A 23,087-nucleotide genomic window follows, 5' to 3' on the forward strand; every position below is an offset into this window, starting at 1 on the left:
GCTGTGAAACAAATACACGATGTAGTGTGGTTTTCTTTCAGTCTTTACTAATTTGACTTTCTGTGTGCCTTATGACTGTTTATTGAATCCCTCTATCTTTTTCGACACTTTTGTCCTTGGCCTTCTGTGTCTCTCCCACGGTCCATTCTTATCTTTGACAACTCAATAATAAGATACTATTAAGAAAATATAAAACAATGCAGCAGTGGTACGAGGTGGATTCAAACTTGATAAAGTTATGGCTTCTAAAATTGCACCCAAAAGAGCTCCAGTTTTGGTCGAAAATTATATTTAAAAGAAAAATAATATGTGGTTTCAAAAGAGGAAGATAATTTTGCCTTTTTTTTGGTGATATAGAAAATTGCAGACTGTAAAAGTAGAGCAGCACTCAGAAAGTCAAACTGCACCAAAAGAAAGTCTACTGCTATTTTACTTGACTGACATGATCAATGTAAAAACATAACAGCTCCTCTGCCTATCACCAAAAATGCCTTCAAAAATGAAAGAAACACAAAGAACTCTCAGATTATTATTTTTCAATCCTCTTACTCAGCCGAGCCTCACTTTATACGTTTTGTGTGTTCTTTTAATCCACTTCACATTAAAAGCAAAAGTTGAAATGTCTCCTTGCTGCCTGCAATAGTTAAACCTGAGTGCCGAAAACTGGAGCTCTTGGATTGATTTCAGGCTGACAGGAAGACCAACCAACACAAACAGGATGTATTTTTTTAGTGTGTGTTTAGACCCACTGAGTCTAGTGGGAATCATTACAATTTGTGTGTGTGTGTGTGTGTGTGTGTGTGTGTGTGTGTGTGTGTGTGTGTGTGTGTGTGTGTGTGTGTGTGTGTGTGTGTGTGTGTGTGTGTGTGTGTGTGTTAACATATTATGAGTGAGTGCTCATTTCTTCCCTGTGCGTGCTACATCTCATAGCATTGAGGAGCACATTTCATCTATATTTACTTCCAAATGGTCTTTTAACTAGGTCAGCTAACTAACGGAAATAGACTGCTCTTCACTGGTAAGCTGTCATGCCATCTAGTGGTCAAGACCAGGAAGTGCAGCATCCTGTTGAGTATAAAACTTAATGTATCAGCAAACGAGGAGAAAAGGACAGTGGTTGATATTTTGCTTGTCTGTCATCAATCTCAAACTTGCACCTCGGAGACAGCAGTGAGTGTATGTGGTGTTGTGTGGATGTCTTCAGGATACATGTAATGACGCAACAGCTCTCAATGAATCAAATTGATGACTGAAGCAATGTTGATTTTGATAATTCATTTTTCTTTATGGGGCAGAAATGTTCACATTTTCTCGTTCCATCTTCTCAAATTTGAGGATTTTCTGCTTTTATACGACAATAAAATGAAAATTTTCTGTTATCTCGTAAGTCATGATGAGGTTGTAAACACCCCCCAAAAAAAATCCATTATGGTTGCAGCCTGACATACAAACATATCTGTGTGTGTGGATGAGTTTACCATGTGTCACTCTTTCATGTACTCTCTTTCTGTCTGTCTCTCTCTAATCTCTACAACTCCCTCCCTCCCCCCCTTTATCTCTCCCACACTCCCCCTCTCTGCCCTTCTCACTGTAACACCCTCCCACCACTCTCTCTCTCTCTCTCTCTCTCTCTCTCTCCTTCTCTTTCTCTGCTTGTAAGCGGTCTCTGGGCGGGCAGCCAGCTGGCGTGTGTGTGTTTTTTGAATGAATACCTGATGAAGTTGGATGAGCGAACCGTGGGAGGGGCACTCAGTGTGTGTGTGTGTGTGTGTGTGTGTGTGTGTGTGTGTGTGTGTGTGTGTGTGTGTGTGTGTGTGTGTGTGTGTGTGTGTGTGTGTGTGTGTGTGTGTGTGTGTGTGTGCCTGCGCGCGTGCGTGTGTCTGTGTGTGTAGGGCAGACAGTGTGAGAGCTCTGGCTCACATTCAGCCCCTTGCATAATACACATTGGAGCTCTGCATGCGGGACTCCCTCCCTGTGGGCGTGTGCAAGTGTGTTCTACGTTTTGTGTGTATCAGTGTGTGTGTGTGTGTGTGTGTGTGTGTGTGTGTGTGTGTGTGTGTGTGTGTGTGTGTGTGTGTGTGTGTGTGTGTGTGTGTGTGTGATCACCACCTGAGTGCTGTATGTTAGTGGAAGTGAGGGAGCTTCCTGCCTCGCTGTCAAGATTTAGGAGAAGGATTGCTGGCTGTGTGTGAGTGTCTGCGGTGTGTTTGTGGGGGTGAGGAAAGGCTGAGAGCAGGTTGTAGCACAAGTACACTGAATCTGCCTGGGATTTTCCGCCTGAGGGGGGGAGAGAGGGAGACAGAGAGAAAGACTCGGGTGCTTTACAAGGGACACAGCAGCGGAGCAGGACCAGAGAGGAGTTAAAGGAGCGAAGGAACAGAATGACAGGGGGAGAGAAAGCATGCTGCAGAAGTGGGCTGCTCCTGCTACCCTGGTAAGTACACTTCACACAGTTTTACTCTGAATGAAAGTGTGTGTGGGAGCCAGAGAAAGTCTGCATGTGTGTGCACGCGTGTCCCGAACACTCGTGTTGTTGTATCGCAGTATGTCATTTGTAAGTGCGTACTGCGTCTGCCCTAGTTTTTCCTACAAATGTCGTGGTTTCTTCCATTGGGGCTTCATCTTGAAGCATTTCTTCTCTTCTCTTCTCTTCTCTTCTCTTCTCTTCTCTTCTCTTCTCTTCTCTTCTCTTCTCTTCTCTTCTCTTCTCTTCTCTTCTCTTCTCTTCTCTTCTCTTCTCTTCGAACATTTTTCTCATTCTTCCCCTTCCATTGGCAGCCTGTCTGTAACCACTCCCAGCCTCCCCCCTCTGCCTCCCCCCCCTTCCAGCCACCCATCCAACCTCAGGGTTGTCGAGGGGTGAGAAAGTGCAAGTCATGCAACACTGCCTAAGTGTTTTTTTTTTTACTGAAAGAGACTCTCTCTCGCTCTCTCTCTTTCTCACAGTCTCTCCATCTCTGTCTCTGTGTTTGTGTAACTCTTAACCGCTCTCTCTTTCTCCCACTTTCTTTCCCTCATGATACTCTTTTTCTCCGTCACCCCCTCCTCCTCCTGTTCCCCTGCTTCTTCAACTCTCTGTCTCCATCTGTCAATGGCTGATCCTCCATTGCTCTCTCACTATCTGACCATACTCCGATTTGTGTGTGTGTGTGTGTGTGTGTGTGTGTGTGTGTGTGTGTGTGTGTGTGTGTGTGTGTGTGTGTGTGCGTGCGCGCGCGTGTGTGTGCGTGCGTGCGCGCGTGCGTGTTTGTTTTCGTTTGTGTGGAGAATGAGACTGAATAAAGTGGCAGGCCTGTCAAAGTTCCCAGCCTGGCAAGGCTCCCTGTAATGTGCACACACACATGCACGCACATATGCAAACACACACATGCAAACACACACCCACAGTAATGAAAAACCATGCAGACAAAAAGCTACAGAGGCAGATATGAAGAAATAGAGAAGTAGAGGGACACAGAGAAGTATAAGCCTGCAGCAACACTGTACTTTCCAGTTGAACTATATTTAGCAGTGAGATAGCACATCACGTTGGACTTATCCCTTTGATCGTGATTATGATTATGACTGGGCAATCTTGCACACACAGACTCAAATGCACATGCTCGTCAGTTTCTATACTGCCGAGATTTATATGTAGGCTTTTGCACACAAAAAAATAACAACACAGAGTTGCTATTTTTGCATTATTATCTTAATATATTATGCTGTCTAATTTAATGATAAGTAACATTTTCAAACATGCAAACAATCAAATACACTGTGGTAAGCACCAGTTACAGAGACTGCTGGAAGTTTTTGGCTCAGCAGGAACTCTGAGTGCCTGAAGGTGGTGGAGGCCAGAAGGGGATGTCTCCACTTTTTGCAGTTGTTTTTTTCATGAGTGATGGGAGAGCCGTGAGATCAGCCGCAGGCTGGGGGAAGCGGCAGCGGTAATGTGGTCTCTGTATCAGGCTGTAAGGGTGAAGAGGGAGCTGAGCTGCCAGTTTGTGGTGGTTTTTGGATCAGGATGCCCCCCCCCTTTGCCAACTCCCGTTGAAGGTCTACCGGGCCAACTGGGATGAGACCCCGAGGTGGGCCCAGGACCCGCTGGAGGGATTATATGGAATTATTGTGGAAGCAACTCGAGATCCCCGGGAGGAGCTGGAGGAAGTTGTGGGGAACAGCAGAGACATCTAGGCTTCTCTGCTTTCGCTGTTGCCACGCCGACTCTAATTGGAGTGTGCGGTTAACAAGATAAAGAAAATCTGACAAAAATATTTCCTGGTTCTCTGGGTCTTCTAAAGGTTTCACGGTTATACACCACCAGTGACACTCCTGCTCACAATTGATGGCATTACTGCATGTTGTTTTAATGAGCCTGAAAAGCAAAGTTTTATGGAGTTGAAGTGTATTTTGTTTAGGAACTGGATAGGGATGTGGTTTGGTTTAGTGGGTTAGGGGATTGGAAATAACCCTAAAGTTTAATAATGCTAACCGCTGGTGGATATCGTGCATTAAGAACAGATATTTGAGCTAAAAAAAATGTTATTAGTGAACTACATCCTGCATTTGTTTTGTTGACTTGCAAGAGTTATCAGACGCTTGTACACATCGTTAGCGATTTCTTTTTCTTTGCCAGTTCCTGTAGAGTCGGGCAGAGAGGCAGAGCAGACTAAACAGAGAATATGAGTGTAAGGTTTGATAAGGGATTCAGTTGCTGTGAAACTTAATCTGAATATTTTAACAACTCAGAGCTGCTTACAAAATGGAGCTGCCCATTGGAACTCATCACTGGACCTGGACATACCTGCATACCATTATAGATTATGTTGTACCTTACAGCTAAAGCCAAAAGCATCAGAGTTGATTATATCAACACAAACTAAACTAAAGTCTAATGCCACATCATCATCAACATACGTACACTTACACATATCAGAGTTTTTGAAGTGCTTGGCAAGTAACTTGTTCCAATCATCTTGGAGAACTCTTCTGTGGATTTATTTTGTCTCCATCTTCTATCACCTCATGTAATCCCAGACTGACTCCTTAGTACTGCGATCCGGGCTCTGTGGGGACCAAACCATTGGCTGTAGGACTACAGATAGTTCTTCACGACTCTCGCTGTAAATTTGGGGTTGTTCAGGTTAGGATTATGCTACAGAATGAATTTGGGATCAGATCAGCGACATCCCTGCCATTGGTATCGTGTGATGGATCAGAACCTTAACATCTAAAGTGCCTTGAACGTTTGCACAGCACCAGGTGTTACTAAGTTGAAGAGCATTGCACAAATGTATAACCTGAAACTTGTTTGTGTTTGATATATTTGATGGACAGTGACACTTTGGAAGGACATCAGTTGCCTAGAAATGTACTGCATATCTGTTAAAACAAAGGTTTGCGTCTTTGAGTGTTAACATTTTGTAATTGCTGTATTAAACGAACAAAGTGGCCACATAACTGCAGCGCTGGCGCCATAACCACAAAGCACTCTGATTGCGTAAAACATGAAAGGTTTATAAATTATAGATTGTCTTTGAAGGTAAGTCTGCAGTAGATGAATGTAAGTCAATGTGATGTCCTCTGATGGAATGGAAACATGACTGTGCGTGTGTGAGACTGAGACAGAGAGAAGGGTGACATATCGGCACCTCCACCTCAGAAAGACAATACTATAGTGAACATTTATGGTTGCTCACCCACACATACACATGCCTTTTTTTCCCCCACTATGCTACTAGTGTCCTCAGTGAGTGTACACACACACACACACACACACACACACACACACACACACACACACACACACACACACACACACACACGCACACACACACACACACACACACAGACAGACAGGTAGGTTTTGGTGTGCTGAATCATTGTGTTTGTAAAAGAGACTAAAGCACATGGAGGACAGAAAGCTTGGGTTACAGATCATCTGATATCCACACACGCACACACACACTTACACACCACGCACCCACTAACACTCAAGCTTACATGCTGCAAGCTCAGCAAGATTCGGGTGACTTGGCTTTTCAGTGAATGCCTGTTTGAGTGTCAGTTTCAAGCAATACTCTCTTTTTTGCAATGTAGGTCAGTCGCCTCTCTCTCTCCCTCTATGTCTCCCATGCATCTTAAGGCTTCCCTCGCCCTCATACCCCTGCTGTCCTATCTCGCTCACCTTCCTGACTCTTCCTCAAATTCCTGTGTCGACCTCCCTCGGTATCTTCCCTCATTAATTGTTGGTGTAAGTCCTACTGTTTGCTTTTCTTTTTCTCTAAGACACTGAAAGTTTCCCACCATGGATGCTACAAAGGGGGTTTTAAAGAGAGCATGACTCTTTGATTCTACTTCCACTCCTTCGTATTTCTCTCTCTCCTCTACTCTCAACATTTATTTTGTTCTCTCACCGACACTGCAGGAGAAAGTAGAAGAGAAAGGACCCAAGCGTGAGTGAAAGTTCAGTCTTTTCCCAAGGGAATATTGTGTTTGTGTGTATTTGTTTCTCTGTTCCTGCTATATTCTAGTCATAGTTTTACAGCCTATTTGTATATTTTATAATTTCCCAGATTGTATAACCCGGCGTTAGTGCAAGGGGACAAACCACTTTTCAGGCAGGTGTTGTTTAGTAGCTGCTGTGCCATTGCTCTCGTCACAGACATGCAGAATGCAACTGCACAATATACAGTGTACCATTATTGTACACCCTGCGTATTATATTTCTCTTAGGGTTCTCAACAACTACTTTCACATGTCAGTGAATTGTCAGCAATGACAGGCCTTGCCATGAAGATAAAAGCTCTCATAGATGGCAGGATGAACAGATCTGTGGCTGGATGCACCGACACTGTCAGTGTTTGATGTGACAGATGATATGAAATGTCTCTGATCCGAGATCTCTCAGACACATACGATTCCTCTCATCTCGAAGTTTTAATTTGAGCAAGAGCTTGTTGAATACGAGCTTAATTTTTTCATTTGTATCCATCTACTGTATCGACAGTATCTTGTGACACCGGCCGAACAGTGCAGTGACGGTAGATGGTATGGTAGAGAGACAAGAAAGGTAAGGCCTAAAAGATGCCAAGAGAGAAGAAGGACATTCTTTGAGAGACAGAAGATGAAGAACATAAAAACTATTAGATGGAGGAATGATAATTGAGAATGGCGTTATGTAGTAGGAGAGGTGGGCAGGCTGAGGCAGGAGAGTTAAGTGGAGGTGGAGTGACAGAGAGGAGAAATGGAGGGAGCGGCAGAGAACAGAGCATCTTGGTGCTAAAAGCTTACCGATCAACAGTACCTCTCAACACACCTCTGAGTCATGCCTGCTTGATTGAACAGATGGTGTGTACTTGAGTAAGTGCGTGTGTGTGTGTGTGCGTGCGTGTGCTTTCTACCACAAAACAAAGCCTCTGTGTGTGTGTGTCTCTGTGTGTGTGTGTCTGTGTGTGTGCGTGCGTGTGAATATGCATGTGCGTTTACTCCTACACCTGTCTCTGCAGTAGTGTTGTGGTGGCACTGCGACACTTCTTAAATCACAGGAATCTGCTCGAGATGCAAAATATCCCTCGTCCTACAGAACACTCACACACACACACACACACACACACACATACATTCACATGCACACATAAAGTATATGCACGTAGTGCATGCGATTGGTATTACTCTGCAGGAATTAGCAAACAAGGCCCGGGAAGACTGGGCGGTTTTGACCCTGTCACTCTGGTTGAAAGATTAAATCTTTCGTGTCTTGGCAGCTCACAGATCAGATACACTCATCACCAATCCAATGCAATGTTATTGGGTTTAATGCTAACAACAATTGCCGTCTTCTGTTTAGTGATGCTGTCACACCGGCTTCATAAACATGGCTGTGTCCTGCTTTTATATCATTCTGCTGTGACTTCATAATTCCTGCCATCAAGGTAAAGAAATCAAACAAGGAGGCTTCTGTTATCTCAAGATTGTGGAGAAAAGTCTAACTAAACTAAAAAGAATTAAACTAACAAACAGGACTTTTTATCACAAGATTGATATCAATACTGCCTTTATGCTCAAAATAATGTCATGGTGATAAGTGTCATAACACCATTGTTGGCTGATTTTTCTGACCATCATTGTCATCATTGTGAGATTTGAATGGCTTTTAGAAAGGCCTACTGTACAGTAGGTGGTTCATCAAAGCAAACAACAAGCTTTATTTCACTTATTTTAGATGACTGAAGATCCTCTGAGAGACAATAATTCCTGTGTTAGTTAATTACAATTTATCATCACTAATTTGGAGGAATTATGTTTTTGGTTTTGTTTGTCCATCCATCCATCCCAGTCGTATCAACATGATATCTAAAGTACGGCTGGAGGGAATTTCTTCAAACACAAACATGGTACAAACGTGCTCAAGGTGGTCAAAAGTCAAGAGTCAAGGTCACTGCGACCTCATGTCCGTCCTCTATTGGGTATTATTGGGAATATGATATCCCTTAATTTCTTAAACGTGGCACAATTTTTTACTTGGACTTCAGAATAAATCGATTTTGGTAGCTAAAGGTCAAACTTTGCGTCCATAACTCACCAAGTCATACGCTAATTATGACAACATTTCACACAAATGTCTGATGAGATAAAAAGGTGAAGATCAAACGTCAACTTCACTGTGACATCGAAATGTTGTGCATAACTCAGGAACAGAGATTGTGACCATATTTTTTTTTTAATTGGTGACGCTAATCTTGAAACCGTGGTGATTGTTTAGATCTTCTGCACTGTCTGAATTTGTAGCTTTTTTGCAGCAACATCCATATTTGAAGCACCGTCTACTGTCAATCAGCTCTATTAGACAAGCATTTGAACATATACAAAGTCTTCACTACATGTTATGAGTCTGGACATACATGTACTGTATGTAAACTGCAACTTGATTGGTTGGCGGAAGCACACACCTGCCAGGCGTTATTTATATCTCGGTTGATATTTTTATTTAGGTTGTGATTTGTTTTTGCAGAAATGCTCAAGTATTTCTCAATTTGTAATTTTGCAATTTTTACACTTAACTGAAACAATGATAATTCTTTGCAAAAAGAAGAAATGAATTGCTGTGCTCAGCAGCTATGTTTAGCAAAGGTTTAAAGTGTGTGGGTCAACTGATACTCTGGCTACTTTCAAGTGTCTTTCAGCTGGACAAACATACACTACGTCTCCATGTATATTCAGTTGTGCACTAGTGAGTGTGTGTTTGTGCGTGAAGTTGTCCTGTGTTTCAAGAAAATAACGTGTCAGCATAATTGAATATGCCCTGGTGTCGGTGTTTGAGTAAGCAAGTGGTGTGTGCCTGATTTTGTGTGTGTGTGTGTGTGTGTGTGTGTGTGTGTGTGTGTGTGTGTGTGTGTGTGTGTGTGTGTGTGTGTGTAGGGGGGGGGGGGTGCATGCATGTGCTTGAAATGCTTGTACATTATTTATGAAATTCACACCAAGCGTTCTATCTTTCGCAGAAGGGGGTCCTCGACGACAGATGGCACACACACACTCACATGTAGTGCAAACATACTCTCACATGTAGTGCAAACATACACTCACACACACTTTGGCAGTTGCTATAAACTTTTGAATAATTATTATATTATCGTTAACCTATTTGAACTCCTTAGATTATTACTTTTAGTGTGCCTCAAGTCTTATTCTGGAATTTCATTGTAAAGGTTAGGTTAGGTTAGGTTAGGTAGTTACTTTATTAATCCCCGAGGGAATTTTTTTTCGCTACAGCAGCATACAGAAGCAATAAGATAATAATAGAACAATAGAAAAGCAATAAAATAGCAGTATTTTTTTTATTTTTTTTTGCCTTTTTTTTTGCTATTGTTTTGTGTGCAGAGCTAGCATAACCCATGATTGAATTGTGCGTCATAACAGCTCTTAGTTCTTCTGTTCTGCAAATCTGGCCGCATTTCACCTGTAGAGGGTACTGCAAGGTCTTACTAGATGCAGTGTATCCTTTTGTCAGCTCATAGCCTAATTTATTTTATGTTTGTCATCTTTTTTTTTTAAGCTTCTGTCTCGTCCTTCAGAACATTGTCGTTTACTGAGCCTTTTGTTTTGGTCCTGGATCTATTAGTGCAGCTCATCGTTTTTTTGCTGGCACATAGAGCTCGTCCATGTCTTCCATCTATCCATTATCTATACCCGCTTTATCCTGAACAGGGTCACGGGGGGAGGGGGAGCCTGGAACCTATCTCGGCTCACTTTGGGCGAAGGCAGGGTTCACCCTGGACCGCTCACCAATCCATCACAGCTCCTCTATGTCTTGTTTTTTTCATTCCCATTTCCTCTGGAAGTGTGTTGCTCTCCACTTTTCACTCCATTGGAATTGCACATGATTGCACAAATTTGATTTCAGGTAGTTAATGTTGTTGTTTTGACCAGAAACAGTAATAACAATCTATATATCAGCAAAACTCCTTCTTAGGACTGTAGCTTAGACCAGAGACACCTACTACGCGATGCAGTGTGTTGGGTAACGTGCAGTGTGTAAACTAATTTCATTGTCATTGAAAAACAATCAGCTGATCCCCTGATGTAGTGTTAGAAGTAGAGATTTTAAATGACTGGTCTGTTAATATGGTTGCTATCTTGGCTAAAATAAACTGCTCACATGCAAACCTATTTGTGTGTATTTTTACATTTGTGTTTGAGATCCACACCTTTTCTAACAGTTTGCCTGTCTCTCTTCCACAGGATCGTGCTGCGTGTGAGCAGGCTTTCTTTTGCAAGGAAATGATTCCGCATGAAGTGCAACGCACTCGGCCCCCCATCGTCCTCTGCGCCAGCAGCAGGTGTGACGTCGTGACACTCTCCCCTACCGCTCTGAGCTCACCCCTCAGCCGCTAAAGATCCCTGGACGGACCAGACCGCCCAACTCCTCCCCTGTAACCACCCCTCCATATCTTCATCTTCATCTTTAATCCTCCCTCACCTGCTTGTTAGGATTTTATTTGTCATCAAGAGAAGACCTGATAATCAACGGCCTCGAGTGAACTGGTTAGAAAGGGAAAAAAGAGACAAGATTGGGAAGGTTAATTTATAGCTAATTAATGTGAAACAAAGGAGAGAGCATCAGCAGTGATAAAAAAAATATTTAAAAAAGAGAAAGGAAAGTGGAAAAAGAAAGCCAGAGAGCAAGGGAACAAAAAAAGAAAGGAAAAAGTTCAAAAACGTAAGGAAGGATAACGCAAGTAAAGTTGAGGGACGTGAGGCGAAGTCAGCATGAAGTCCAACCTGGAACGCAGTAATGAATGTCTGCCCCCAAAGAAGAGGGAGATCCCCGCGAGCACGTTGCCATCGGAAATTCGCTCACCTACTTTCGCACCTGCCAGTGACAGCCAGCGCTCAGAGAATATGACCTGGCTTGCCAGTGTGGCTGGTGGCAATGAGAGCAGTGTGGGTGCACACCGTAGCTCCAGTCAGTCTGATGGGCCCCAGTATAAATCCCCCTCCTCCATAACAGATTGTTTGTCGTCCTCCTCCTCCCTGAGGCTAGTCTCATCTCTACCTACAGTCTACACATCCCCCCTGTCGCAGTCCACAGTTGGAGGAACTGTCCATTACACCCAACTGCCTCCCAATCTGCAGTTCATAGCTTCACCCTACACTGCCCCATACACAAGTTACATCTCCCCTCAGCTGCTTCCCCCTCCTCCTCCCCCACCCCCCATTTCCTCTTCCTCCTCGTCCTTCTCCTCGTCCTTCTCCTCGTCCTCCTTGGCCGCTCAGAGACCCTCACACACAGAGACAGTCTCTGCTCCTTCGCAGGCCTCCAAACAGGACCAGCAGCGAGTATCCACGAGGTGTACCTCCATGCCTCCTCCCACAGACCCCATCTCTCACCATGTTCAAATGTCAACATCCCCACGGACTGTGCCGTCGCCTCATCACCAAGGAGGCACTCACCTTCCGTCCCAGTCACTGCATCCCCACCATACTTTGGGACATGGCATGTCCCAGGTTGTGGTGCATTACACGGACGGCCCCACCAGGAAAGAGGAAGGTGGCTCCAGACCCAGAGAACTCCACAATGGAGAGCTGGAAAGGGGCAGACGGTTTGGAGCGTCCCCTGAGTCCAGCCTCTCAAAGTCAGGGAGTAAATCACGGGATGCCACCTCCTCTTTGTCTTCCTATGAGGCCCGCCAAATGGTTCTACCATCAGACTACCCTACTCATGATCACTCAGGGCTGAGAACCTCTTTCATGTTAATGCCCAACAGCCATGGGGACCACCAGCTGGTACCACCCAGAGCCAGCCCTGAGAAGCTGACAACGTCTGCCCCCGCACACCTGGAGAAAGGTGGCATCATCCTTGGCAAGCCTGTTAATCGCGCACCGCCCTCGTCCAACACCACCTCCTCTTTCACGTTTCCACCCCCACTCAGTGTAGACAGTCTGAAAGCTGCTGTCAGCACGCTGTCACCCCAGACCGTCATCCAGACCACCCACAATGCTACCGAGCCAATGTCAATGGGGCTCCCTTCCACCAGTATCTACCCTCAGCCCCCCATTATTGGTTACATTGCAGGAGGCAGTGGGAGCAGCTACCACACCAGCCTACAACAACACTTACTCATTCCAGGCACTCAACCGGTCATCATCCCCGTTAGTGGAGGTGGAGTCCCCAACTTGGAACCTGTAACCTCCCACATTACGTCATCTACCCAGTCCGCACCTTTTCCTACGACACTCCCGCACACATACATCGCTGCCACTGCGCCCAAAGGAGAAACTCTGTCACCCCCCAGCGGCTCATACCACCAGGCTGCTTCAGGTGCAGTGGTTCAAGCTCATCTGCATCTCCCCATTGTCCCTGCTCTGCCGGGGATGGTTGCATCCTCCGCTCCTCCGACTTCCTCCGGTACGGTGGCGCCCCCCTCGCTCCCCCCGTATTTCATCAAGGGTTCCATCATCCAGCTGGCTGATGGCGAGCTGAAACGCGTGGAGGACCTGAAGACAGAGGACTTCATCCAGAGTGCCGAGATCAGCAGTGAGCTGAAGATCGACTCGTCCACAGTGGAGCGCATTGAAGGGAGTCACACCTCACCCAACTTTGCTGTGGTTCAGTTCTCCGTCGGTGAGCACCGCACACAGGTGAGAAAGCAGCAGAAGCATTTAGTGAAGATTGTTACCCCACAACACATGAAAACACAATCAGTATGGTAGTTTCTATCATGTCCCACAACTACTGGTGAAATATTGAAATGGTTATCAAATTAGTCAAATGACAAAAATATATCAAATGTTTCTAATCAGTTTTTCATGCAAAAAATTATAATGTATTATATTATTATATTTCAACATTTTGGGAAACATGCTTATTCACTTTCATGCCAAGTGTTACATGAGAGGATCTGTGTCATGTCTTGTAGCAACGAACAGCTGATTAGCTTAGCTTAGCTTAAAGACCTCCTGAAGTCTCCTTTGATTGCCCAGAAACCTCACAGAAAGGACATTACTCCATGTATTCACTTCTCCCAGCCAAGTATTCCTGGATGTAACCTCAATAAAACCATGACTCATTTTCCCACTGCATGTTTTGGTATGGTATCAGGCTTTTCTCATGAAAATTCTTTGGTCTCCAGCAAACATTTCTACTGGTACAGTGGCCAAACAACTTTAACTACTCTTCTCTAAAGGCCCGGTATTTGCCTGTATGCTTTATGTGTAATTTCTTTGAGTATAGTCATCTTCATGTATAGGGACTGTTTCAAAGAGGATCGAGTGTTTTCGTCTTCAGATATTTCGAAAAAGTCAACAGTATCCATGGAATGCACTTATTTTTACCATGTTGGCGTAGTTACATGCCTTATTTCCAGATAATGTCTCTCACTCTGTCACATTGAACTCTCTTATTGAATCTTTTAAGAGCATAACATATCATGCCACAATTTATCTTTCTCGTTTCTGTCTCTGGTTCTCTCCAAGTTCTTCAAACACACTTGCACACACTCGCATAGACACACATGCACTCTTCTCCCTGTCTTTGAGGATGTGCGTTAAAGCCAGCTAATCTGTTTCATCTGTCCGTGCTGTGACTCGTCTGCCCACACAGCACATCTCTAACCATCTTTCCCGCCCCCGGCTGCTCTTTGATACTGTACCCCACAAAAGCTGACCATCTTTCAAAGACTTGTTTTTCTCTCTTGTACTCCCTCAGTGGCTCCTCTTACTTTTTTTTTGTTCCCTGTGAGGTGGTATCAGCTTTGCGTGCACACTCAGAAAACTTACTCTGAGAAGTAAAAAATTATATAATACGGGAGGGAAAATATTGCCTGACGTTTGCTTTGAGAGGGTGTGTGATACATCTTACACTGGCGTCCTTTTGACATTGTTCTTTTTAACTCCTCTTCTTATTCAACCTACCCTCCCTTTGGAAACTCGCCTTTTTTTTATCTTTTTCTCAGTAACTTCCACCCTCTGACTCTCTACAATATTTCAAATCTTCCCTCACTTCATTATTATTTTTTCCCTCATTCCCCCATCACATCCCAAAGCCTCCTCACCTTCTATATGTGTAATTTCTTCATTCTGTCATACATAAAGTACAAATGATTAATGCCCCAGTCAGTGTTTTAAGTACAGAACCTAACTCAGAGAAAACAGAATTCGCTGTCTTTGCTAAATATCTTCATCCTCTTGATTTTGGACAACAGGAAATGTTTGTATTTATTTTCTGTTGTACTTATGTCAGCAATATTTAGCTGCATGTCTTACAAAAGACAAGCAGCCAGCTCATCGTACATTAACCTGAATCTGTGTATTAAAAATGTTATGTTTTATTAAAATAGTAATAGTAAAACTAGACTTTCACTCGAGAAACATTCACAAATGAAAAAGACTAATTTTTACAGTATTTTACTGAGAGAATTATATGAACAAACCTTGAAATGACTTTGCAGTAGTTTGCAGGGTTTCAGGTCTAAAGCTGTGGCATTACTCCAAAATGAGCATTGGCTATTAAAGACCGGATGCCTCAGTAATGTTTTTAAAATGGTACAGTAGCACAGTGCTGTCTAACATCATCATAACAGGAAAAAAATGAGAGGAAATAGTGAAGAGGTGACATGCAGGAAAGGTCCATGTTTTTTACTACAAATATGGCCATTAAATTGTCTGTCATAAACCATTTGGTCAACAAAATGCCCCCCAAATCACTTTTAAGATAAAGACTATTTGAGCCATTGTCTTTTGCTTAAAAGACCACTACTTACAAGGGTTTTAAATCCTTTAAAACTTTTTTTTTTCAAAGAGATTTAATGCACTGGCCGTGTGATCATGTTGTCCCTGATTCAAGTCTTGTCTGCTACCTTTGTGACATTCAATTTCCTGCATTTCTTTTTATTATTTTCCCATTTGCGTTCTACAGTCTACATTGTTATTAAGGTTTAAAAGCTCCAAAAGCACATCGAAAATCTTCCCATAAAAGCATATGCCATTGCACTTTTCATCGAGCTGGGACAGAAGAAAAAGAATGTTTGAAATTAAAACAGAAGAGGTCGAAATCTCCTGGCCTTTAGTGCCTAGTATGGGTCAATCTAAACAATGAATGCTGCATTTCAGGGAAACATGCAGTTTGCTTGCATCTTCCATTACATGTAATTTTTTTTTTATAAGCCAAGTAGGATGGATTAACTAGACTTGAAGTCTGTCTTTTAAAACGCCATTTGGCAAGACAAACTTACATAAAGTGTTTAAATTCCCTCTCTCTCCAGGTGAGTGTGGAGGTCCTGTTGGAGTACCCCTTCTTCGTCTTCGGTCAAGGCTGGTCTTCATGCTGCCCGGACCGGACCACCCAGCTTCTGGAGCTGCCTTGTACCAAGCTTTCTGTGGGCGATGTTTGCATTTCACTCACCCTCAAGAACCTGAGGAATGGCTCTTTGAAGAAGACTCAACCTTTGGAGCCAGCCACCTATGCCTCGGCCCCACCCGCCAACCAAGGGCACCTCAAACCCCCCCGAGTTGTCTCAGAAGCTCCCCAGAGCTGCAGTGGAGGAGGCCCCAGGCACCGGGAGCGGGAGAACGGCATCGGCCAGCGAGGGAGCGGTGTTAGTGGGAACGGGAGTGGAGGGGGCTCCAACGTGGAAAACGGGGACCTGATGTTTGGGGAAAGGTCTAAAGGTCAGGTTGCCACCAGCACAGAAGCCGGCTCCAGTAAGGTGTCGGGAGGCAGGAAGCGAAGATGGTCCGCCCCTGAGGGTCGAAAAGTAGAAAAATCAGAGGAGGAGCCACCTTTGATTCTACCCAAACCTTCCTTTATCCCTCACGAGGTGAAAGTCAGCATTGAGGGAAGGTCAAATATTGGCAAGTGAAGGCTAACAGGACTGTTAACAACCCTTGGGATTTTAAAAAATATACTTAAAAGGATTCTACAAAAAAAACAAAAAAAAAAACATGAATGCCCACATTGATGTTTCATTTGTCTTGGTTTTGTTTTCTGTTTTTTTTTTTGTTTTTTTTTCTATCTTGAATACTATACTGTAGAGGTAAACTTACTCTACATGGTATCACCTTACATTAAGTCCATGTAGTTTATAACACGTTTTTTATAGATGGATTTAATATCACACGAGAAATCAGTGCCGTTTTTGGTGGTTTTCATGAGATGACTTACAGTGAGGGATTTGTGAAGTGTGCTGAATGTTTGTTGGTGGCTCTGTGGCACACGGGCACGATGCTTGATGGCTCTGCTTGGCTGGCGACACGTTACGCAATATGTAAATTACACAGTTGGCTTCTTGACAATAATTTCATTCCCTGCTAGTGAGGCTAACAAAAACATTTACCCACCACCTCTTTGCCATGCTAGTGGTGAAATATCAGCTGATCCTGAGCTTGAAGGGTTTGTGGGTAAATCATGAAATATTTACTTGCTAAATCAGAGCTGGAGTTGGAAAAATGTAATTCTCCATGTCTTTAAGGTAAATGTATCAATGATATTCACTATGTGCCGGAGCTGAACTAGATGTCATCAGGTAGCGCCAGTGTGCTACACAATAGGGCGAGGGAACAACACTTACTCTGCTCAGTGGAGTCTTTACTTTCACCTTTTCCTTTTAAAATATTTTTCACGAACCCCTCATCTCCTATCTCACCAGATAGTTGTTTTCAATGATTGTCAAAATCCTTAATCCGGGGTCATTTAGTCCAAGAATGAGCCTCGGTGGGTCAACGTTAATGTGTAAATGTGAGATACCCTAACCTAATACATACAAGTGCAAACACACTGAGTTGGTGAATATGTTAAGAGGAAGACTGCATACAATCCTCGTGTTTTTTTTTTTTTTTTTTTTCAATGAATTACTTTATATTTTTTTTTATCCAGGAAAGCTGTATGAGAGGAACAGAGAGAATCTGCATGTCAGCTCCGAGCGGGTCAGGATGTTTTCGAAGCACTTAACACACCTGTCACACTCACCATACAGCCAACAACTTCTTGTTGTCTCTTTATTTACGCAGTACTGTATGTTTTTAGATTTTTATTTTATTATTTAGACAATGGTAGAAAGTAGCAACAGCACTTTGGAAAAGTGAAGGGGTCATTTGGTAACGTGGGAGCAGATGTGCCATGGAATCACAGAGCGAGGGATGAATGTGACAGGTAATGGAGAAAACTTCAGTTAGCAAACGTTTCGGGGGGGGGGGGGAATAATGTATGGTGACAAACTGAATTAGAAATGAATGTATGATGTTTTTTTGTTTTTTTTACATACGATCAGTTAGCCATACAAAACTTAGCGAAAGTATTGGAATGTGTTTTGTAAGTTTGGCATAAAGATAAAGGAGAAAGAAAGGCTTCGAAATCTCCCAGTGATGTTCAGTGAGACTGAGAGCAACGGTTAGAAGCTCGCGCCACAGAATTGTGAGGTCATCATGTATTTGTAATGCATGTGTGCGTGTATAGGATGCTGGTCTATGTCTGTCCGTACACACACATACAGACATAGCAACAGTACAGACCATCCCTAAAACTCAATGACCTATAACATGTACTGTATTTATTGATACACATTTAGATGGCTGCAGATGCAAACTGCCCTACCGCAAACACACGAGTAGGCTGACATCGGATCAATGCACACGACGAACAGTGCAGATGTACACAAAGTGCTCTGTGGTGTGTTTGTATATGGGTAGGAGTTTGTATAGAAGTGTACTGTGTATAGGACAAGGATCTACTCATTTGATATATAGACAATGCTAAATGTCCAGTGTTTCTACTTGCAATCTTTACTTAAGAGAATCTTGCAATTTGCACATCAGGAGGAGAGAGTTGGGTGGAGACATGATTTTAGACGGCCCTGTCCTGAAAACAAGCCCTCGAGCGCGTGACACACTGGAGGAGACCAGGGTTTTACAGGCACTTACCACATTGTAGAGGAAATGTTTCTACATCAGCAGAGCTGAGGTCAAATTACATGGCGTTATCACGAACACAAGCATAGCTATAGAGCAGAAATTTAACATGTGCCTGCCTACTGAATTTAATTTACCGTTTCTAGTGTTGCTTAAGGAGACTCTCTCCCCGCTGTTGAAACAGGAGTGTCCGGAGTTGTAGAGGCGAGGGTGCAGTTTTGAACACGGCCTGAGCTCAGCCAGCCAAAACCCAATAGATCGCTAAGAATTACCTCAACAGATGTGCTTGCCTGGCTGACATTTGAATCTTTAAAGTCAGAGGTTGAAGATTGCACATGACAGTCCAAGTTCTGCTCTCCTTCTGAGCTTGGTTTTTGAGGTGTTAATGTGATGTGTGCGGGCTACTACCTGATGATCCTTTGACTGTTTGATTATACACACAAAAGATAGTTTAGTGTAGTAGTAATAAGTAGGAGTAACATCAGTGAGGGTGCCACTCAACATGTAAATGTTTCTCACATTTTGCATTTAACAATATGGTGTGATCATGCGTAGCTGAGAGATTAGATCACTGGCACAATAGTGCTGTCAGGGAGGTGGTGGCTTCCTGCAGGAATATCTGTTGAGCATATCTGTTTCTACTCGGCCTCTGTATTTAGGTCTTGTTTTATGACTGTCATCGCTTGCCTCTAAGAAGTGGATCGGTCATATTTCCATCCTTCTCATCTGATTAAAAAAAAAAAAAAGTAAGGTTTAACTGTGGGGGGGGGGGGGGAGCAGCGATGTTTCAGGTGGTGGGGGAGAGGGGGGTTACCGAGGTGATGGGAGGACGGATGGGTGCTCAGATGGATGAGGAATGGGTGGATAGGTGGTTGGAATAAGTGGGCAGACAGATGGTAATGGTGATTGAACGAGAGGACCCCAGATGAGATTTGAAAATGCTTTATTTTTTTACAATAAAACAGGGTTCTCAGATCAACACCGCCACAGCAGTGCATTTTCATTTCTTCCTTTTCCTCTGGAAACATTGTGTTCATCGGTAGTAGAAATAGCAGTAGGTTACGTGCGCGCATGTTTTGCAATCTCTGTGTGTGTGTGTGTGTGTGCGTGTGCGTGTGCGTGTGTGTGGCTGTTTTGTAAGTGTATGTACATGTCCATTTTTTTTTTTTTTTTTTTAAACAACATGTTTGTCCAACCCCCTTACCAACAAATGAAAAAGCAGAACCACAACATCCAGCCACTCAAACCATCCAAACTTTTACTGTTGGTCAGGTCAAACATTAAAAAGAAATAAAGCCAAAGCCACGTGATGCTCTTGTTGCTTTGGTTACTTTAGAAAGCAATAGTATAACAATATTCAGGCAACTCTCCTCGTGTATGAGTGGAACGCATACGTTGTGTCATTTCGCTCAAATTCTCTGCAATAAACATGTGATAATAATAATAATAATAATAATTCTCCAGCAGTACAACCAAAACAACTCTTTCAGCCCGTAGACAAAAAAAAAACAACAATCCTATAATGTACTGGATCATGATTTTTAGAAGCTAATACACCTGAACACACCTTGCTTCACTCAATCCCCTCATCGCGAAGTACATTTAAATCTTTAGAAATTGCAGTTGCAACACCAGTTGCTAGTTTTCAGGGAAGTATCTCGTATATGCAGTAACCGAACATAACCCCCAAAACCTCCTCTCTTCCTGCTGGTCGGTCAGTCATGAACACTGTTGTTGCGCAGAGGGTGAACACGCGTCGCCTGACGTAAAGCAGCGGACGTTTTGACTCCGCCCCGGCTCTGCCTCGTTGCCACGACTCCCGTAGTGACCTCGTTAACATTGTTCCAGGTACCCAATCGTAGCCAGCCAGCCTCACGAGCAACCTCCTGACTTGAGGCGAAGCAATCAATTAACCCTCGACAACCGTTAGCTACCTGTCGGTGTGGCCCGGCCTGGATACGGCAGGACCGGGCCCGGACTGCCTGTTCCCACGACGACATCTTCTTTTCACATTTGGTCTCCCGGTCACAACTGGTTTATACAGGCCATTGTGTTTGTATTTTTTAGTGAGAAACGCATACTTAAACGTAGATAATAACACGTCAACCTGACATGTGGACACATTTTGAACGCAGGAGAGGGACCGGCCCATCACAGCAAGGTTTCAACATTTTTTTTTTTTTTGAGGGTTTGGTTTAGTTTTGATTCTGTTAAGTTTAACCTTTTTTTTTTTATCCCGTTAGTACTACCACAATGTGCAATACTTACATTTTGTTTCCCCTCTTTTACCGTGCCAAGTGTATGTAGCATAATCCGACTCCAGTGTCCCATCCTTGTTAATGGCTTGTGTATTTTACTGTCTGACGATGTGCGTCGCATTTGTAAATCAAGAGTCAGTATGTTTGTGAAGAGAAACAATACCAACAAAGAGTTTTCCTGTAACTCTCTTTCCCTTTTTGTCCTCGCGGCCTTCCTAAATCTTAGTGTGTGTGTGTGTGTGTGTGTGTGTGTGTGTGTGTGTGTGTGTGTGTGTGTGTGTGTGTGTGTGTGTGTGTGTGTTTTCTCATCTATTTGTCTGTGAGATCATAAACCCTGACCCTCAACGGTTCACGGTGAGACCCACAGGAAAAAGAAACCTCATTGCTAGTGGGGACCACTTTTTGTAAAAAAAAAAAAAGAAAAAGAAAAACAACAAAAAAAAAAAAAAAAAAAACAACAACCAACCAACAGAGATGCACATGTAAGTAGATGTAAAAGACTTGATAATGTTTCAGCACTTTCTAATCCTAGGGTGGGCTCGGTCTAACCCCTCTGTCTCAGACCGATGCCTGTCCTAGGGGGTAACATTCATTCAAAACAGACAGTGACAATGAGAATGAAAACAATGGGGGTGAATATTGATGAAAAAAAAAAAAAAAAAGCAGAGATGGCTCAAGTTTTTGCACATCACCTTGCCGTAACCTTGTGTTTATCTGTCTGCGCTCCATCTCACTTGGCGCCCGGCGCGTTCTTGGGTCCAACGGGCCGAGGTGTTAGGTGATTCCTTGGTTCTTTTCTACTAAGAAAACCCTTTCTCATGGAAAGCATCCCTTCTTTTGTTGTGTTAAGGTTTGTTGGAAATCTTTTCCACCCTACGGCAGCCAGGCTGTGCCATTAATTTGCTTTCGTTATGTTCACATTTTGAGTTCTAATCAGGCAGAAACATTAGGAGTTGGCGCAGCTTGGTTTGGTTGTGAGGTGTGAAAACGGTGCGTGCAAACCTTCGCTTTGTTTGCATTGTCTTTGGTGCAGGAGCTTTTTCTGTTTTTGGTCTCCTTGTAGCACTCAATATAATGTCAGGGGACTTAAAAACTATGTAGAGAATGTGTCATTGTTGAGTTTTTATGACAAGATTCCTCACTGGAGGAACACTGCTAATGTCATCTATTTTTTTTTTTTTTTTTTAATTGGCTTCTTGCACAACTTGACAAATAAAATGAATGTTGGTGTGTGAGCTTTGACGTTTTGATCAGAAAAAAAGGCATGTGTGCTCTTTTGTTTCTTGATGTTTGTACTTTCATTTTGAAAAAAGGATGTGTTTTTGGCACTTTGTCGTGTTTTAAAAGTGAACAGAATTCGATCAGGATTCCACTTTCTTTTTTTTTTTTTTTCATTAATTTTGTTTTTTTTTTTTTTTTTTTTTTTGTATGATGTCTCGTCAATGTCCATAGCGCTGGATAACCAACTCAGGCAGAAAGAAAAAAAAAAAAAAAAAAAAAAAAAGTTGTAGAGGCCCACTTAACAGTTTAGTTTTACCCCAATCAATTTGCATAGTGGGCTGTTTGATATGGGTTATAAGATATGTAAATTTATTGCATATAATTTGATATTTGAATTGATTTGATAATTAACTAATGTCTTTATTGACAGTTAACTATAAATTATTATTATGATATTATGTGTATTATGCTGGAGATGGCTTGGATTACTCTTGTGTACTGAACGTCTCTGGCCTGCCTCTCTGTGTAAGGCGACAGACACTTTCAGCAGGGGGACAGGCTGTTTGGTTCCTGACCTCTGACCCTGCCCACTGCCACGGAGGGGGGGGTGGAGCTTATCTGTCAGCTGTGGTTCAATTGGTTCCTCCCCCTGTTCTGAACACTCAGCCTCCGGGCTGGCAACCGGTCTGTCGAGATGTTTCTCTGCTAACCTGTGACAACCAAGTACTAAAACTGAGACATACTGAGACGGTGGCAGAGAACCGGACATCAGCACAGACCTGCACGGACAGTCTGGCCTGCATGGGGCCGCAGCAGTTCCCGGCCAACTTGTTTGTACTATATTGTACTCACCAAGTCCCTGTGTCTCACCACCCCTTTCCTCTATAGCAATGGAGAAACCCTGTTGGTGTATGTATTTGACATCTGTACAAATGCACCTCTTTGAAAAAGAAAATGAAACCTTGACATATCTGGAATAAATGGACAATTTGTGTCTTTATTTGCACATCAGCGCACAAGTATACAAAAAAAACAAAACCACACCCAATACACCCTCATATATATATGCGGAGCAGTGGTTAGCGCTGTCACGTCAAGGCGAGAAGTTTCTGGGTTTTCTTTGTGGCGTTTGCATGCTCTTCAGAAAGGCGTGGATGGTTGTCTTGTCTTTCAGTGTTGTCCCTTGTGATGGGCTGCCTACTTGTCCAGGGTGCACCCCTGCCT

The 23,087-nt window shown here is 43.3% G+C and overlaps 3 protein-coding genes across 8 annotated transcripts in view; 2 read left to right on the top strand and 1 right to left on the bottom strand.

The window, feature by feature from the left end:
- Positions 1–17,734, top strand: part of atxn1a (ataxin 1a) — a 91,359-nt gene extending 73,625 nt beyond the window's left edge. Inside the window, exons 1-3 of one of the 2 annotated variants that reach the window (XM_069697285.1) lie at positions 2,320–2,434; positions 10,723–13,122; positions 15,744–17,734. In XM_069697285.1, the coding sequence (XP_069553386.1) occupies positions 11,251–13,122; positions 15,744–16,340 (2,469 nt within the window). In that variant the 5' untranslated portion in view covers positions 2,320–2,434; positions 10,723–11,250 and the 3' untranslated portion in view covers positions 16,341–17,734. Of the gene's footprint in view, positions 1–2,319; positions 2,435–10,722; positions 13,123–15,743 lie in introns of those variants that run through there. The other variant, XM_069697276.1, reaches the window with a different exon arrangement.
- Positions 1–23,087, bottom strand: part of jarid2b (jumonji and AT-rich interaction domain containing 2b) — a 267,034-nt gene that overhangs the window by 37,602 nt on the left and 206,345 nt on the right. The gene's annotated exons all lie outside the window — the stretch shown is intronic.
- Positions 1–23,087, top strand: part of LOC138620366 (nuclear transport factor 2-like) — a 396,989-nt gene that overhangs the window by 29,459 nt on the left and 344,443 nt on the right. The gene's annotated exons all lie outside the window — the stretch shown is intronic.

The sequence above is a fragment of the Brachyistius frenatus genome, unplaced genomic scaffold, assembly GCF_029030835.1.
Source record: "Brachyistius frenatus isolate BFR_SWC_R1_liver_20210118 unplaced genomic scaffold, ASM2903083v1 Contig_2, whole genome shotgun sequence".
Taxonomy (NCBI): domain Eukaryota; kingdom Metazoa; phylum Chordata; class Actinopteri; family Embiotocidae; genus Brachyistius; species Brachyistius frenatus.